General features: G+C 43.2%; 1 protein-coding gene across 1 annotated transcript in view; it reads left to right on the top strand.

Moving 5' to 3' along the window:
- PPM1H (protein phosphatase, Mg2+/Mn2+ dependent, 1H) overlaps positions 1–17,880 on the top strand; it is a 241,360-nt gene that overhangs the window by 82,030 nt on the left and 141,450 nt on the right. The window contains exon 2 of the mRNA XM_005871690.2: positions 5,963–6,128. Coding sequence (XP_005871752.1) covers positions 5,963–6,128 — 166 coding nt within the window. The remainder of the gene's footprint in view (positions 1–5,962; positions 6,129–17,880) is intronic.

The raw sequence follows: 17,880 nt of genomic DNA, 5'->3' as shown, positions 1-17,880 counted from the left end.
CACACACACACACACACACACACACTCACACACACGTGAGCACACATGTACACTCACACATACACCTACTTTAGCAACTCCCAGAATGTAATCCGTGAAGTACTGCTAAGGAACTGAGGTTTCCTGAAGTTATTTGAACAAACACTCTGCCTTCCACTAGCTGCGACTTACCGTTAAAAAGGGAAGAATAGTGGTGGCTAACTCACAGAGTTGACAAGAGAATGAAATGAGTTGATTTCTAAATGTAAAATGCTAACAGCAGTACCTGGTACATAGTTAGTTTCCAACAAATGTAAGACACTACCATGACTCCATATCTATCTTTGATGACCTCATTTTCCAATTTCCTACACAGCAGGAAAATGGCTTCCTTGACATTAAACCAGCGGTTCTCAACCTGTGGGTCGCGACCCCTTTGGGGGTCGAACGACCCTTTCACAGGGGTCGCCTAAGACTATCAGAAAACACATATATAATTACATATTGTTTTTGTGATTAATCACTATGCTTTAATTATGTTCAATTTGTAACAATGAAATTGGGGGTCACCACAACAGGAGGAACTGTATTAAAGGGTCGTGGCATTAGGAAGGTTGAGAACCACTGCATTAAACTGAAAGTAACAAAGCATAGTTGTTGAGAACACAGGCATGATTTGTGGTCTACCAGCATTTTGTTTTAATGTCTTAAAATTAAGCATCTTGGGTAGGTATTGTTCAGATAAAACATGCATATCTAGCCCTGGCCAGTGTGGTTCAGTTGGTTAGACAATGTCCCATGCACTGAAAAGTTGCAAGTTTGATTCCGGGTTGCAGGCTTGGTACCCTGGTGGGGGGCATGCATGAGGCAGCCCATCGGTATTTTGGGTATTTTGCTCTCACATGGATGTTTCTCTCTCTCTCTCTCTCTCTCTCTCTCTCTCTCTCTCTCTCTGTCTCCTCCCCCTCCCTCCCTTCCTACTTTTCCCTCTCCATTCCTCTCTCTCTCTAAAAATCAATAAAAAGTCTCTTTTGTAAAAAAAGAATGCACATTTAATAGTCATTCCGGTTTATCTCAAGACACAAGACAGTGCTGACTTCACGCTGGAGCACAGGACAAGAAGGGAGCTTGCTACTGATACAGCTGCCTCCATTTAAAGACAAAGCTATAACAGCATGATACTCCTTAGCTTGGAAGCAAAGTTTTCCTCAATTTATACTTAACTAAAGGTTTCATTTACATTTAGTAAATAAAGCCTTTGCCTTTGAACAAAATCAAATAGGTAAGTTGATAGAGGTCAAGCTCTTTAAAGCAAAGTAAATTGAGAAGAATCAGGACTTTCTCCTAAGTCTGTATGGAGTAAGGAATTTGAAATAATATAAAATATGGGATAAGAGTTGTATTTTTTATTTATTTAAATATATTTTTATTGATTTCAGAGAGGCAGAGAGAGAGAGAGAGAGAGAGAGAAACATCAGTGATGACAGAGAGACACTGATCAGCTGCCTCCTGCATGCCCCACACTGGGGATCAGGCCCCCAACCCGGCCATGTGCCCTGACTGGAAATCAGACCATGACCTCCTGGTTCATAGATAGACGCACAACCACCCCTGACCGGGAATCAGACCGTGACCTCCTGGTTCATAAATCGATGCTCAACTATTGAGCCACAGCAGCCAGACCAAGAGTTGTATTTTTTAAAAAGGCAGTGGCTTTCACTTAATATGACCTTATCATCTGAAGAATAATCAGGTTAGACCTGATTATTCTTCAGGGTTGGAGCTGCTCCCTTCCCACCGGGTTGCCATTTCTGACTTTGTGATATTTCATTAGTGTCATTCACAGGCGGTATTCAACATGAAATGGCCAAGTAAGGCCACCGTGACTGTTCTTTCCTAGTTTCCCCGGCTTTGATGAGTCATTCATTGCAATACAGCCCTCTGAACCAGGGCTGATAAGAATAGACACACAATAGGAAAATAATGCCACTGAGAGCTGCAGCAGAAAGCGCTGGGAGCTCATACGCGTGCTCACAGCTCTGCTGTATTCAGCTGTGTGACCATGCACAAGTCTCCGCCTTTCAGGGCCCCGGGCTTCTCGCACATAAAATAAAGTTTCTAGGGTCTCTTGCTGAGGTTCAGTCAACTTTGGAGTTTAATATCCGCCAAGAAATAGGAGATAAGCACTTTCAGGGACAGTGCTTCGTGATTTGTGTAATTATAGTAGCTTTGTTGGCTGTTGGAAAACAGCAGTGGCCGATGAGTCAGCCTGGCACGTAGCTATTGGAGATCAGTGATGCTTTTTTTATGGGGGGGAAAAAAAAGACCTGACTACCGCATAAGTTTAGGGGCCAGTGGTCAGGGTGATGCCAAGTTCCAGAAATAGCAGTGAGTTTCTTGTACAGAGGACAGTATGAGGGGACCGTTGTTATGAACTGGTTTTCCCAGCCACACCTCCACTTCAGCTGTCCTTAGGGAAGGCATTCACGTGGGAGGCCATGAGGTATGACATCCCCATCCAGTAAACAGCCCACTGCACATGTTGCGTGGATTCACCACCAGTGACTGGGAAGTGGCAGGTGGTATTTTTAAACCTCCTCCTTCTACCCGATGTTGTTCTCTAAGGATGGACATAAAGGAAACTCCAGTCGAATGCATGTTCTCTTATGAGCTCCAGCTGCAAACCCCTGGATGAGGCCTGGGCTCCTGTAGAGATGAGCAGATCTGACTACCCATCCTTCTTCCTTCCTCTGGGCCCCGTGTCGGACTCCTCTAATGGCCAGAGTAGCGGGGAGAAAATCCCCTTTCTCGCAGGGCTGGGCCTGAGCCTGCCTGGCTGCTGACCCTGTGCTTCCCCACATGTCCAGCTTGGCTGACCCAGCGGATGTGAGTTCCACGTTTAACGGGAAGAGCTTGGGCTGGGGGTCAAGGTCGGGCTCATTCTGAACCCTGCTCCCACTTCCTGGCTCCGAGCCTGGACTGAGTTGTTTGGCTCAGGTACTGAGTGTGGTAATAGTAATAGTCAGCATGCAGGTAGCTTCACCGTGTCTTCGAGAACCACATTTTATTCCTCAACCAAATGCAAATGCCTCCTCCTCAGAGACAGTGAAGGTGGGCTAGAAACTTGACCTTGGACTCTCCTCCCCCATCCTTTCATCCTCAAGAGGATCTCAGCACCAGAGGCAGAGCTGACTCACAGAGACGGGCAAGGATCCCCGCTTCTTACACACGCCCCCCGGACAAAGGTGTTCAAACTCTATAAGCAATAATCTACTTTTTAAAAATATTACATGAAAATGTAAAGTGAGTAAAAGTAGGCTTTTGTTTTTTTTTTAAAAAAAATGGTTAAGTTGAAGTTTATAATAAACCTGATAAGAATGATGAATCAGCTTTGGTGAATATAGACATTTGAAGTAGGGGAAATAATAGATGACTGATATGGTCATTTCCCTGGAACATATAGGTAGGTACAGTTGTACCTCAGTATTCGGGGAGGGGGGATTGGTTCCAGGACCCCAGCAGATACAAAATCTGTGGGTGCTCCAGTCCCTTATCAGACAGAACGGGGAAGAACAAGGCACACAGTTGACACTGCGCATCCACAGATTCCCAACCACGTATTGAAAATACTGTTTACAATCCAGGGTTGGTTGAATCCAAGGTCGCAAAATTCATGAATATTGGGGAGGAGGGGAGACTTTAATTGCAAAACAGTTCTCCTTTCAGTCGAGTGATACTGGTCAATGAAAGAAGAAAGATAGACTATGCCCAGGCTGCCAACAAATATAAACCGGCACATATCTATCTGTTCACATGTAACAGATGGGAATGAACTTTTGAATTATTGCCTTTTTCCCCCAATGCTTATGCATGTAAAAAAAGAAATTTTTTAAAAATATATTTTATTGATTTTTTTGCAGAGAGGAAGGGAGAGGGATGGAGAGTTAGAAACATCAATGAGAGAGAAACATCAATCAGCTACCTCCTGCACACTCCTTACTGGGTATGTGCCTGCAACCAAGGTACATGCCCTTGACAAGAATCTAACCTGAGACACTTGAGGCCACAGGCCGATGCTCTATCACTGAGCCAAACTGGTTAGGGCTAAAAAAAATTTAAAGTAAATGTTAAATGTATAAGACACCTCCATAGAACCCCAAGGTTCGGCAGAAGAGTGCTTGAACCCTGCTCCCTTAGGTCTTGCGGCACTGACATCTCAGTTTGCTCTCCGTTTCCCATTTGGTTGTGGTGTGTGTGTGTTCGCTTATGGAGATGTATACAGTTTTCAAAACTCAAGACCATTTTGTATAAAATGTGGTGAAATTTGGATGAGATCTGCAGTCTGGTTGACAGTTTTGTGTGAGTCAGTTGCTTGTTTTGATATTGTACTGTAGTCATGTAAAATGTTCCCACTGGAGGAAGTTGGGTGGAGGGTACATCTATGTAGTACTGTTTTTGCAATTTTCTTTGCATCTATAATTAGTGCAGAATTTAAAAGAAAAAAGTTGTTTGAAAACAGTTGTCTTGTAGTTGTTAGGAAGGAGTACCAGATTAATAGAGCAGTGTACACACCACCCTTAAGAGGGGATTTCCATTGCTCTCCCCTTCAAAAAAAGCATCTTTTCTTTCCTTGCCACTGAGTTCTGTATCCTCCACCCTCACTGTCACTGACTGTGACACTGTTGAAGTTTCGGAAAGAAAACAGCCACTGGCTAATCCAGGAGAGCTCTTCCGGGAAATCCAGTGTAGCAGCTGCTTAATTACTCAATAAAAAAATGGCGCTGAAACGCAAGTGCTCCGTCTGCAGTCACCTGATACAGAAGGTATATGGGTAATGCAGCATGCTTTTGGGAAGCATTCCTATGCTTAACACATTTAGTAATTAGGCCAAAGAGTGTCAAGAAGCCATGATATCATGATGTGGCCACGTGTACACATCAGTGTCCTGAAGCCTGGCATGGTGATGCATGGTGATGAGGATTCTCCAGGAGGAAAGGTGAAGAGCTAACGATAACTTAAAAAGAGTAAACCTTTGCCCTGACCGGTTTGGCTCAGTGGATAGAGCGCCGGCCTGTGGACTGAAGGGTCCCAGGTTCGATTCCGGTCAAGGGCATGTACCTTGGTTGCGAGCACATCCCCAGTAGGGGGTGTGCAGGAGCTGCTGATCGATGTTTCTCTCTCATCAATGTTTCTAACTCTCTATCCTTCTCCCTTCCTCTCTGTAAAAAAAATCAATAATATATATATAAAAAAAAGAGTAAACCTTTGATCCACTCACTTCTCTGTGCGTAGAGGGGACGTGGGGAGGGCGATAGTGAACTGTGGTTCTCTGTTTCCCTGGATTTTACAGTGTGCTGTCAATTACTGCCTTGGTCTTTGATAAGATTGATGGTGGTGATGTTTTTTATCACTTGGAGAAATGCAACAGAATTCCCTGAGCCATCTTCCCAGATCTGTCTTCCTTGTTTTTGCCAAAAGAGTGATTATCTGGTCTGCTTTGACTCTAATGGATCAGTGGGGTTGATCACATCTATCAGACACCTATGTGAGCTGAGCTCAGGACAGTGCTTTCGCTAATGTGTTCGTGTGTGCTAATAGAATCCGTTTTTATTTTTGTTTTATTTTTTTGAATATATATTTTTATTGATTTCAGAGAGGAAGGGAGAGGGAGAGAGAGAAATATCAATGGTGAGAGGAAACATTGATCAGCTGCCTCCTGTACTCCCCACACTGGGGATTGCCCTAACTGGAATCGAACTGTAACCTCCTGGTTCATAGGTCGACGCTCAACCACTGAGCCACATTGGCCAGATTGTAATTTGTTTTTTAAAAATCAGTTTACTCAGTTTACAAAGGTCCTTTGCATTAAGCGGGGCATTCGTTTCGGGCCAGGTGTGGAGACGCCCTGGCTGACTCTGGAGACTAAGCTCTCAGCTTTTCCCAGAATCACTCTGTCTGACCAGCTCTTCTGGCTTCTTCTCAGGGTTATCAATGCCGGGAAGAGCACGCACAACGAAGACCAGGCCAGCTGCGAGGTACTCACCGTGAAGAAGAAAGCAGGGGCCATTGCCTCCACCCCCAACAGGAACTCCACCAAGAGACGGTCCTCCCTTCCCAATGGGGAGGGACTGCAACTGAAGGAGAACGCGGTAAGACCCCGCTCTGCCCGCAGGCCTCAGGGAGGGGAACACACACACTCCGGTCCAGCCGAGTGAGTCCCTCATGGACAGGAGAAAAGCAGTCCCCAGGGTTAGTGGAGTGGGTGGTCTCTGCTCAGGCTACCAGTCAGCTGAAGGCAACATCTGTATGAAGAAGTGGTGTGTAGGTTTTTAACCTTTAAAGTAAATAAAATACCCAAATCATACATAGATTTTATTGCAAGAATTAGTGTGTAGAACATTTGATGGATTTAAGGTAGCCACTAGAAGGCTTTTGTGAAGGAGCTGGTTCGGCAGCCACTCACAAGGGGTGGAAATAACTGTTGCCATTGACTCGCAGCCCTGCTATGATTATGGCCCTTTCTTCCTCTCCTGTCGCTTGGAGTTGTCCAGCTGGAGCCTGTGCCCAACTCTATTACAAATTAACATTTGTTTCACTTGGCCCAGAGCCCTTGCATCCCACGGGGCAGCCCTGCCAACAAATCACAGAGCATTTCTCCTCCCTCCAGTTTCGGGAGGGGAAAGCAGACATCCTCCGAAAAGTCAGAAAAAAACTCAGGGAAAGATAGGGAACGATTGGCACTGTGTGCATCAGCAGGTCCTGTCGTGCTGCAGAGGAGAGACATGGAGTGGATGACCCAAATGTGACTACTTATTTTGACAGTCTTCTATAGAATTTTTGTATAGAAATTTCTACCGGATTGCAAAGGATCTAGGATTCTCTTCGTAGACTAAGAAATAGCGTCTCGTTGCATTTACGTTTAGGGAGTAAGAGTACTGGTTTATTTTGATAGTATTACTTCAGCTCAGAGTTAGGAAACAGAGGGGCTCGATCCCCCCCCCTCCCCACCCCGTAGTATTACTTCAGCTCAGAGTTAGGAAACAGAGGGGCCCAAGGAGACTGTCAGTTGCGTTCCAGATCATTGCAAAGACCCTGAGAGAGGAACGGCCTGGCGTTTTAAAGCACCAGCAAGAGACTCGTGGCTGGAGCAGAGAGAGTTGTCAGAAAGGTCATGAGAGTGGAGTGAGGCGCCCTGGCAGGACCTGAACGGCCCGTTATCAGGACTTTGACTTCCACTCTGAATGAACAATTTATTAGCAGAGGACACTGGGTACACTGTTTAATGAGGCCAGTGATTTTTCTCATCTAAGGACATCCCTTAACTCGATATGGCGATGCTTAGGAAAGGGTAATGACATAGGGCCCCCGAGCAAGAAAACATCCATAGGAGACAAGTCATGTGGGTCTACCCCTCCCCCTTCCCCATGAATCATCTCCTTTTTGTTTGTTTTTTGTTAATCCTCACCTGAGGATATATCCCCCCTCCCCCATTGTTTTCCAGACAAAGTGGAAGGAAGGGAAGGAGGAGAGAGAGATAAACATCTATGTGAGAGACACATCACTGGTTGCCTCCCGCACAAACACCCGTCCAGGGGGTGGCGAGCGAACCCATGACCCTTGAGTATGAAGACCAAAGTTCTAACCACTTTGCATACTGGCCAGGGCTGAATCTATTTCTTCATTCAACAAACATGTATTGAGCGCTGAGTCTGCACGCTAGGCTTGGGGATAGGCAATGAACTCGGTACAGTTCCTACAGCTGAGCAGAGGAGGCAGAAAGAGGCAATAGCAGCAGGACTACAGAGGAGTGAGTTTTAGGAGAAAGATGAAGAGTTGAAGTGGTATGGAAGCCTAAGTCAGGTCTCATGTGCTGGAGCATGGGTCGGCGCTTGGAGCGTGATGACGCAGAAACAGCAAGCAGGTTTCACATACAAGAGCCATTTAATGCCCCAATAAGCTGGAGTTTTAACCAAATGACTCTAGACAAGAGCATAATGGACAAGACAGTGATGGTGGTGGGAAGCTCGCTGAGGAAGGTTAGGAGAGCAGCTACAGGCTGGGACACCTAAAAGTCTGCCTCAAACAGAAATCCGGCTGAGAAATGATGGCAGCTTGGAATAAGGCAGCGATCAGAGCAAGGGAAAGCTCAGAAGAGATGATGTGAGAGAGACAGTTGAGGCGACCTGATGACCTACTGCACCAGCAGGGAAGAGTTGGAGATGCCAGGTTTCAGCTACTGGATGTTGATCCTTGAATGTGGACCCTGGAGCAGGTACAGGTTTAAAGGTGAGGGGTGGGCAGAAATGACTTGAGTTTGGAATATTCTAACTTTCTAGGTTGGAAGTATTTTGTAAGACGTTAGAAATACTGTTCTGGAACTCAGGAGCAAGCGGAGGGAGGTTTAGATTTCAGGAGTTGCAAATTCAAAGAAATTCCAACGAGAGAGGGGAGCGGAAGGGAAGTGACTATGCCCTCGGCCACAGAGACATCAGAACAATAAGGTTGAAAAGGGTGCAAATACTCTAAGTAAGAAATGGGACCGAGGGATAAATAACGGTGCCATTATCTCATTTACAAACACGGTTAACAGGCATGAAGGATACAGAAGGAAGATGCATGGGCTGCTTCTACACGGTGTGGTTCATTGCTCCCTGCTTTCTTGATCCCCTCATCCCCAATAAACTTAGTAAAGTAAAAATAAACATTTACACAGAGTTCTTGCATCTATAATACCACCTTTTTAGAGGCCATTGAAGGAAACATAAACTTTTCTGTAAAGTAACGTTACATTCACACTGAAAAAAAGGAATTACCATAGGAGTTTTTTATATGTTAGGAACATCAGTGATAGAGGAATTCTCTCTAGACGTGTAACTTTCTATTCAATGACATTTCTTATATTAAGTGGCCATAGAAGTAACTAGATAGCAATGAGATGATTTTTTTCTTACTGCAGATGATGATTAATTGGTGTAAAGGTTTTAAGGCAACTGTAAGCCATCTCTTATTCCAATTCATAGAGAAATCTTTTAGCCAAAGAAGTCAAATTAATCTTCCTGTGTGAAAACAAAACCTAAAAAAACACACACAAAAAGACTTGGTGGCTTCAATAACATACATTATATTCTGCTTCTCCTGGCTTCTCTGAGGCACTTACCAGACGAGTGTTGTTTCCCTGTATCTGGCTGAGCTCTCAGCAGCAGCTCCTGGCTTACAAGAAAGAAAACAAAGTAAGTTCAGGTTCCATCTACATATAAGGAAGATGTCAAGAACTAAAGGAGCAGTGTTTGGAAGATTTCATAAAACGTAAAAGGGATACAAGTAAAAGTGTGTAAAAGTGTTCTGCACTGTAGTGTTTTCACCTGAAGAAATGCGAGGAGATGTTGAGTTATTGTATTCTCCTTCACAAATACTCAGTAATGAATCCAGTTTCTTTTTAAATTTAGAGGTTAGAGATATAATTAGTGAAATAAAGAAGTCTTGAAACATCTGAAGTGGACATGAAGGAGAGAAGGATGTTTTCTGTGACAGGCCAGGGCTGGAACTTGCCCTGTGCCTGTGTCATGTTGGGTGGTTTCTGTGTAAAGAACCATATGCCCATAGCCAGGCAGGTTGGAAATAGAGTGCAATGGACAATAATGCAAGCCTCTTAACATTTCCATGCCTCTGATTCTTTGTTTGGGGACCTAAGGTGGGTAGTTAGGAAGGAAGAGAATCGAAAATACTAGTATTCCCACCCTAGCTGGTTTGGCTCAGTGAATAGAGCATCGGCCTGCGGACTAAAGGGTCCCAGGTTCGATTCAGGCCAAGGGCACATGCCCGGGTTGCAGGCTCGATCCCCCCCTCCCCCGCAGTAGGGGGCATGCAGGAGGCAGCCCATCAATGATTCTCTCTCATCATTGATGTTTCTATCTCTATCTCTCTTCCTTCCACTCTGAAATCAATACAAAATATATATTTAAATAAAAATAAATAAATAAAATGCTAGCATTCCCAAAAGACTCTATCTCTATCTCTCTTCCTTCCACTCTGAAATCAATAAAAAATATATATTTAAATAAAAATAAATAAAATGCTAGCATTCCCAAAAGACACCTTCATAAGATTGTCCCTTAGGAAAGATCCTGTTCACTTGCTGGGCAATACCTTATGCCTAACAGCCTCCTGCCCGCCTCCCAAGATTTGTGGGAACTAATCACCATTCCTCGGTTTTCTTTCCTTTGATTTGAGAGGTTTTAAGGAGTCTTTACCGTGATGATTGCCAGCCTCAAGTGCAAGCATAGCTTTTCTAAGAACTTTGCTTTTAATTTCTCAAGTACCTCATTCTAGGGATGAGATAAAGAAGAGGACACCAGATGAGTTCACTCTTGAGGGCATCTTATAAACCTAGTGTTAAGAAGTTCCTGTCCTTCCCAAACAGGAAAAAGCTAGAGGAGTTCCATCACCACCAAGCTAGTATTACAAGAAATGTTAAAGGGACATCTTTAAGAAGAAGAAGGGGAAACAGAAAGATCAACAATGTGAATAATTAAATGGCAATGCCTACATAGCTAACAATAATTACTTTAAATGTAAATGGATTTCTAAAAAGTGCAGGTAGCAATACTTATTTCAGACAAAGTAGACTTTAAAACTAAGGCTATACCAAGAGACAGAGAAGGACATTTCAGATGCATTAACCAAGGTATGGAAACAACCTAAGTGTCTATCAGTAGATAATTTGATTTAAAAAAGTGGTGGTACATGTATACAATGGAATATTACTCGACCATAGAAAATAATGAACTCTTACCATTTGCAACAACACAGATGGACCTAGAGGGAAATATGCTAAGGGAAATAAGTCAGACAAAGACTCAGACCAGATGATTTCACTTATATGTGGAATCTAAAAACCAAAATAAATAATCAAACGAACTCATAGATACAGAGAACAAACTGGTGGTTGTCACATGGGAATGGTTTGGGGGGCTGGGTGAAGAGATTAAGAAGTACAAAATTGCAGTTACAAATGGTCATGGAATGTAAATTACTGCAGTGAGAATATAGTCAGTAATATTGTAATAACTAGAGGCCCAGTGCATGGATTCATGCACCGGTGGGGTCTATCAGCCTGGCCTGTGCCCTCTCACAATCCGGGACCCCTCGGGGGATGTCGGACTGCCGGTTTTGGCCCTATTCCCACAGGCCAGGCCTAGGGACCCCACCGGTGCACAAATCCGTGCACCAGGCCTCTGGTAAGTTTATAAAACCTTTGTTTAATTTCTTCCCACCCTCTCCCCTTCCCCTTCCCTCTGAGATTCATCAGTCTGTTTCATGTTTCCATGCCTGTGGTTTCCGCTCCTGCGTTGAGCGTCTGCCCCCTGGTGGTCAGTGCATGTCCGGTGGGCCGGTCACTTAGGCTTTTATATAGACAGATAGATTATGTATGAAGACAGATGCATACTAGACTTATCAGGGGGATCACTTTGTAAGTTATATATACAGTGGAATATCCACTGTCACGGAGAAAGGGAAGTTCTTGCCCTTAAGTTAGGAGTGTGGGTGGGAGAATAGGGCATTGTGGCAACACCAGAACACTTTCCCCCACGTCCAACTCCCTCTTTGGAACAGATTGTTTTGGGCTTAAGACTAGGCGGTGGACACATGCATTCCAAGTCTGTTTCCTTAGGAGCACCCTCAGGTTGTGTGATTTAGTCAAAACACTTCAAAGTATGTGGTTTCAGTATCTATTAGTTCAGTGTCTAATTACAATAACAGGAGATGGCGGCGTCCCGTCGTGGCCAAGTTCGTCAGCAGGGGAGAGGAAAGCTGATTATCTTTCTCAGCAGAGGCTAGGACTGCACTGTGGGAATTCTAGGCAGATAGGATCCAGTTGGGATGGGGGAAGTGCAGGGGAAATGAAGAGGGACTATTTCCACTCTCTAGAGTGAAGATTTGCTATTCTTTCCCTCTGTTTTCTGCAAGGACGTTCACCCCCAGGACGCGAAGGGCAGGTTACTGTGGTTCACAGTGGCAGGACTCCTGGGATACTTGGCCCTCGTTTGGCAGTCTGCTTCCTGCAATGATGTCAGCTCTACAGAAACAATAGGAGCGGCCTTTCATTTCTCTCATTGTGTTTATTACTCTAAATTTCCCTCTTAATCAAGGTCTTTGTTCTGGGCATGTGAAAAGAACATAACCTTTCTATTTATTGACTTGGATTCTTTGAAGCCAGAGTTCAGTGGTTTCTCTCAAAACTCTGAATTCCAGAGACTGAAACTCTCACCAGTGGGTAAGAAGGATGACTACAACCAGGAATTGCTGGTCGGAGGCAGTGAGAGTAACTTTACAGTTCCCTGCTCGGTGGGTGTTGGTTTACTCTGAAGACTGGGTTTGACCAAGATGTGTGCAGTAGCTGAGGACACAACTAAGACTTGGTTCTGCAGTAGATTTCCCCACTGTAGCAAGTGTGAAGGCTGAAGGAAATAGAACTTTCTCCCTGCTTCACTTGTGACTGGATTTCCCTAGAGCTTTAGGTTAGAAGAATATTGCCAGGGGCAATATTTTCTTTATTTTTCTGATGAGGAAATGGAGGCACAGATTTGGAAAGTGTGGAGCCTAATTTCAACCCAGGTACTCCAACCTCAGAGTCTGAACTTGTAACATGCTGCCTCTTTATTCATTTGCAATTGGAAAATGTGCCGGAAAAATGTCTATGGAAAAATCTGAAGTAAAGGAAGAGTAACTCCTAATGTTCAGTATCATATGATACTAAATATTTTCTCATTTCCATTGCAATTTCTCTCCCTTTTTTAGTTAATCCTCAGTCAAGAATATTTTTTTTCCATTGATTTTGAGAGAGAGTGGAAGGGAGTGAGGGAGAGAGACAGAAAGAGAGAGTAAAAGAAAAATATTGATGTGAGAGAAACACATCGATTGACTGCCTCCTGCACGCATCCGACCTGATCCAGGGATTGAACCTGCAACCCAGGTATGTTCCCTTTAGTGCAGTGGTTCTCAGCCTTGGCTGCACATTAGAATCACCTGGGAATCTTGTTAAAATCCTGATTTCTGGGCCTCATCCTCCGGAAATCATCCCAGAAATCAGGATTTTAACAAGATTCCCAGGTGATTCTAATGCACAGCCAAGGTTGAGAACCACTGCTTTAGTCCATGGGCCAGTGCTCTAACCACTGAGAAACACCAGCCAGGGCTATGATTCTCTTTTAATTTAGGAGTTATTTAGTAGTGTACCCTGTCAACTCAGCAACTGGACAACAGCTCTTACTGACTCGGGTGAATAAGAGAATTGAAAGGAAATTGTTCATCATCATGCTGTCCTTATAGGTCATTTTGTCTTGCTAAATTATCGATGTTTGCATAAAATCATGGCACAAAGAAAAAGCCATCTGATTGAATGAGGGTCTTGAGTTTGAATCCCAGCTGTGCCGCTCCTGAGTTGAGTTACCTGTGTAAGTTACTTGTTCTCACCGTGGCTCTGTTTCCTCATCTGTGAATTGGGAATAATAGTTTCTGTCTATTTTAGGGTTGTTAGAATTAAATTAAAAATAGGAAAACTGCTTAGAATAGTGCTTGATGTATGGTAAGTGCTCAGTGAGTAGTATCTGTTGTTATTCTAATAGTGGAGTTTGCAGCTGCATTTCATTATTATTTCACATTTATATTATATTGTAAATTAATTTAGGGGGAAGTCATTGAGGTATAAAGTAATAGTTTGCTAACATTCCTGAGCTAATTTATCGGTCAAGAACAATGATTTTCAACTGGTGTGTGCAAGAATTTTTAAAACATGCAATACCTGACTATCCAGTCAAGGGCACTGACTTCTTTTCCCTAAGATTATCAAATAAATAAATGACAACAGCCAATACTATAGCCATCTGGTATGAATGAATAAAAATTATACCTATTATTTTGGTCATGTCGGCAAAAATATGATATATTTTCTGGTGTGCTGCAGAATTTTAGTAATTAGTTTATGCATGCCATTTGATGAAAAACGTTGAGAATCGCTGGTCTAGAATAAAGCACAATACAACTAAACCAAAACTATTGCAAACTTTATACTTCCTATCAGAAATTAATTTAATATTTTAAGATATGGAACTAAATTGCCAGTTAAGAAACAAACCCCAAACTAGCTAACCTTGTCATACATCCCTCTGCCTCATAATATTGGAGGAATTGAACCAAAGGAATCTCCATTTTATATTGTCAGCTCCTAAGAAGGAAGCAGCATTCCTACTTAAGTATGTGACATTAAGGGTTCTTCCCACTGGGGAGCAAAATATTTGAATAGTTTAGTAAAAAAGAGAGGTTTGGCTAAAAACAAAGAAGCAAGCTGTGCAGTATGGGCATGATTCTAAGTAGGCAGCAACAGAGCATGGGTCCTAGGAAGGACTTGATGAAGTTGCTCAAATTTTTCCTCCTGTCAGCTCTGTCATCAGCCTATTCATCCCCCTCTGCTGGTGTTACTGTGCAGATCAGATGATTGAGAGCACAGTGGATAAAATGCTTAAAGCAGTTCCTCTAGATTCTGAGTTACCCTTTGCACAGTGATACCTTGAAAACTGGCCAGAAACTTTATGGAAATCAAGCCACATGGTAGTCGTTTATAGTGGGGAATCAGAAGACTAGGTCAAGTCTGTGCCTCCCCAGTGGGAAAAAGGTAACAATGGGAAAGAAGGACATAATTCCTTTCACCTGGCAGTGGGAAAGGGCGGTGAGTGCATCCCATGCTCAGGCTCAGCCTTTTGTGAAATCAGCCATGGGGTTTCACTCAGAATGGATTTCTGCACTTGTGATGGTCCTTTCATGCTGTTGGTAGATAGGGCCCCTCCTCAGGTGATCTTAATACCTGGCGGCTTGGGGTAAGGAAGAGAAGATGAATGTCAAAGGAGCAGAGTACTTGTGTCTTCAGGGCAGGCGGCCAGGAGGACACCACACTTTCCCATAGGACAGTGGTTCTCAACCTTCCTAATGCTGCGACCCTTTAATACAGTTCCTCATGTTGTGGTGACCCCCAACCATAAAATTATTTTCGTTGCTACTTCATAACTGTCATTTTGCTACTGTTATGAATCGTAATGTAAAAATACCTGATATGCAGGATGTATTTTCATTGTTACAAATTGAGCATCATTAAAACATAGTAATTAATCACAAAAACAATATGTAATTATATATGTGTTTTCCGATGGTCTTAGGCGACCCCTGTGAAAGGGTCGTTCGACCCCCAAAGGGGTCTCGACCCACAGGTTGAGAGCCGCTGCCATAGGACAACTATTTTTGAAGTAGCCATCTCCAAACTATCACTTGAATATCATTTTTGAATAGGTACCCCCAATGTATTTTTTCATTTGTTGATATGTAATTATACTGCTGTATATCCATATAGTACTTAGTTATATATTTATATACATATTTAAAAACGAAAGGCAATGAGGGTAAAAAGGCAATATTTTAAAATAATAACAGCTAACTGTTATATGGTGTTTATCATATGCTAGGCATTGGTCTAAGTGTTTTTCACACAGTGACTCATTTACTGTCTTGCTAAAAGCAGGACTTCATGTTCCCATTAGCGAATATCTCAAGGCACAGTTCATCATTAACAATAGCGAGTCTGATCCCATATTTCAACTATGTCCTTGAGCACTTCAGATTCTTTTGGCTGGAATGATGGTTATTCTGGATACTTTTGGCTAGAAGGATTATTACTGTCAGATATGACTAGACTGGCATGACTTGGAGTGAGTTCAGTGCCAGCTGCGACATATTTATTTGCTCATATTTTCTATCAGCAGTTTCTTTGCAGAAATTTTTTAAAAACCTCTTTAAAAAAGACACAAGTACTCCGCTCCTTTTTTAAAAACCAGTTTGTGAGGGATAACTTAGTTGAAAACTTAGTAATACCATGGACAGGACCACTTAGTTCGGGGAGCAGGTACCTAGTTATGGGTCACAATCTAGCAAAGCTGATGGGTATAAGAGAGCATCCATGTTCACGGAGAAAATTGACAAACCTACCACTTGAGGGCGCCAGAGTCAGTCTGTATGGCAAATGCTAGCAACGCTTAAATTCTCCAGCTCTAGATGAAAAAACATGAAAGAATTTCTAATTTCCCTCCTACGTGCTGACTGGCTGTTCTGAACGCCCCTCAGCCTTGCATGCGTTATTGTGGCAAGTGCTCACCTGGGAGGGCGGATCCGGGAAGGGGGCTGTAAATTGTTAGCCATCTGTTCAGTGAGTAAGAGAATGCGAAGTCCCCACTTCTGTACACTGGCACAGACGTGTCAGACTGCATTCCTCACTTTAGTGTTTCCTGCCCTACGTCTCAGCTCATCTGCTGGACTCCATAGGAAACATCCAAGTTTTGTCTAGAATCTCCCTTTCTTTGTCAGCTCGCCTGGAGAGGAGCCACCCCATTGCCTCCCAGATGGCTTATGAGGCTGTCTTCCCTGTGGGATCCCCAGAGTTGATGTGGTTCCTGCTTCAAATAAGGCTGAAGTTTAGGCTACTGATTTTTAAAAATATATATTTTTATAGATTTCAGAGAGGAAAGGAGAGAGAGATAGAAACATCAATGATGAGAGAGAATCACTGATGGGCTGCCTTCTGCATACCCCCTACTAGGGAACGAGCCCGAAACCCCGGCATGTGCCGTGGCCGGGAATCCAGCCTTGACCTCCTGGTTCCTAGGTTGACGCTCAACCACTGAGCCACACTGGCTGGGCTAGGCTACTGATTTTTTACATACTTGGTTAGCTGTGCTGTAATTTCACCTGAGCCAAAATGGATACACGCTGCTTGTAGCAGGACTTATTTCAGCTCCCGGTTCAGTGGATAAATTTCTGTTTGGAGCAGTCTTATATTTATTGAAATACTCAAGAAGCTCTTCCCCAGTTGCAACTCATTAATTCAAGTTCTGGCATTATAGGTAATCATGAAAATAGGATAAAAGACAATACGCAACATTATTAAAAAGCGGTTTCTAGAACGTGAGAAGGGAGAATGTGACATTGAGCCTACTGTAGAGAAATCCTAAAGGAGAAACTGTGAACTTTCCGTTCTTAATTTGTCACCTTCTGGAATCTTTATTTGGCTGCAGGTGTGTTCCTGAAAGGAGGTGGGAATGCGTGTATGTGTTGCAAATTACAAATAAGACTGTACTGTTTATAAGTGAAATAATTTACAGTGCAACTGGGAAACTGCTTCAAAGTCATTCTTTTGTGAGGCATAAGTGATGGCTGTCAAATGTAATTATGTGGTAAGTCAGGAAAGGGCTCAATCATGCTTTTCTCAAAGTAGAGTGCACTTTCCACTCATGCTGTCTGAAGCAAAAACAAGGTAAATAGTTGTTAAAATAATATTAGTAATTTTAAAATTGTTGTGTTAAGAGTATGTGACTCTGAATTTAAAGGGTTGATTTTTCAGGTGTAGAACTTCGCATCCTGGGCCGGTGACCCAGGGACATTTTCTGATTCTACCAGAGATTAATCCAGGGCCACTGTGGAGAAGTTTTAGCAGTTAGTTCATGGCCCAGGACATGTATGCAGTTACTGGTAAGCAACAAAGTAAATTAGCGCAGAGGTCCTAAAGCAGGGGTGGGCAACCCCTGGCACTCGTGCCAAACATGGCACGCCAGTAACTTTTGCTGGCACTCGAACCCCTCTCATAATCTTCCATTTACAATTGTGAATCTTTGTTCTCAGTGATGAATTTTGTTAAGTCTCGTAATAGGAGTAGCCTGACAGATGAAAGTAGTAGCTCGTGCATATCTCTGAAGGTCACAAAATATAAACCTGATGTAAAATCTCTGTCATCAGTGATGCAGCAGCAAAAGTCCCACTGATAATATCAAACGGAGCCATAAAGTTTTCTGTAGGACTATCAGC

This window comes from Myotis brandtii, unplaced genomic scaffold (genome assembly GCF_000412655.1).
Source record: "Myotis brandtii unplaced genomic scaffold, ASM41265v1 scaffold352, whole genome shotgun sequence".
Lineage (NCBI taxonomy): Eukaryota > Metazoa > Chordata > Mammalia > Chiroptera > Vespertilionidae > Myotis > Myotis brandtii.
This window is presented reverse-complemented; position numbering and strand designations above follow the sequence as displayed.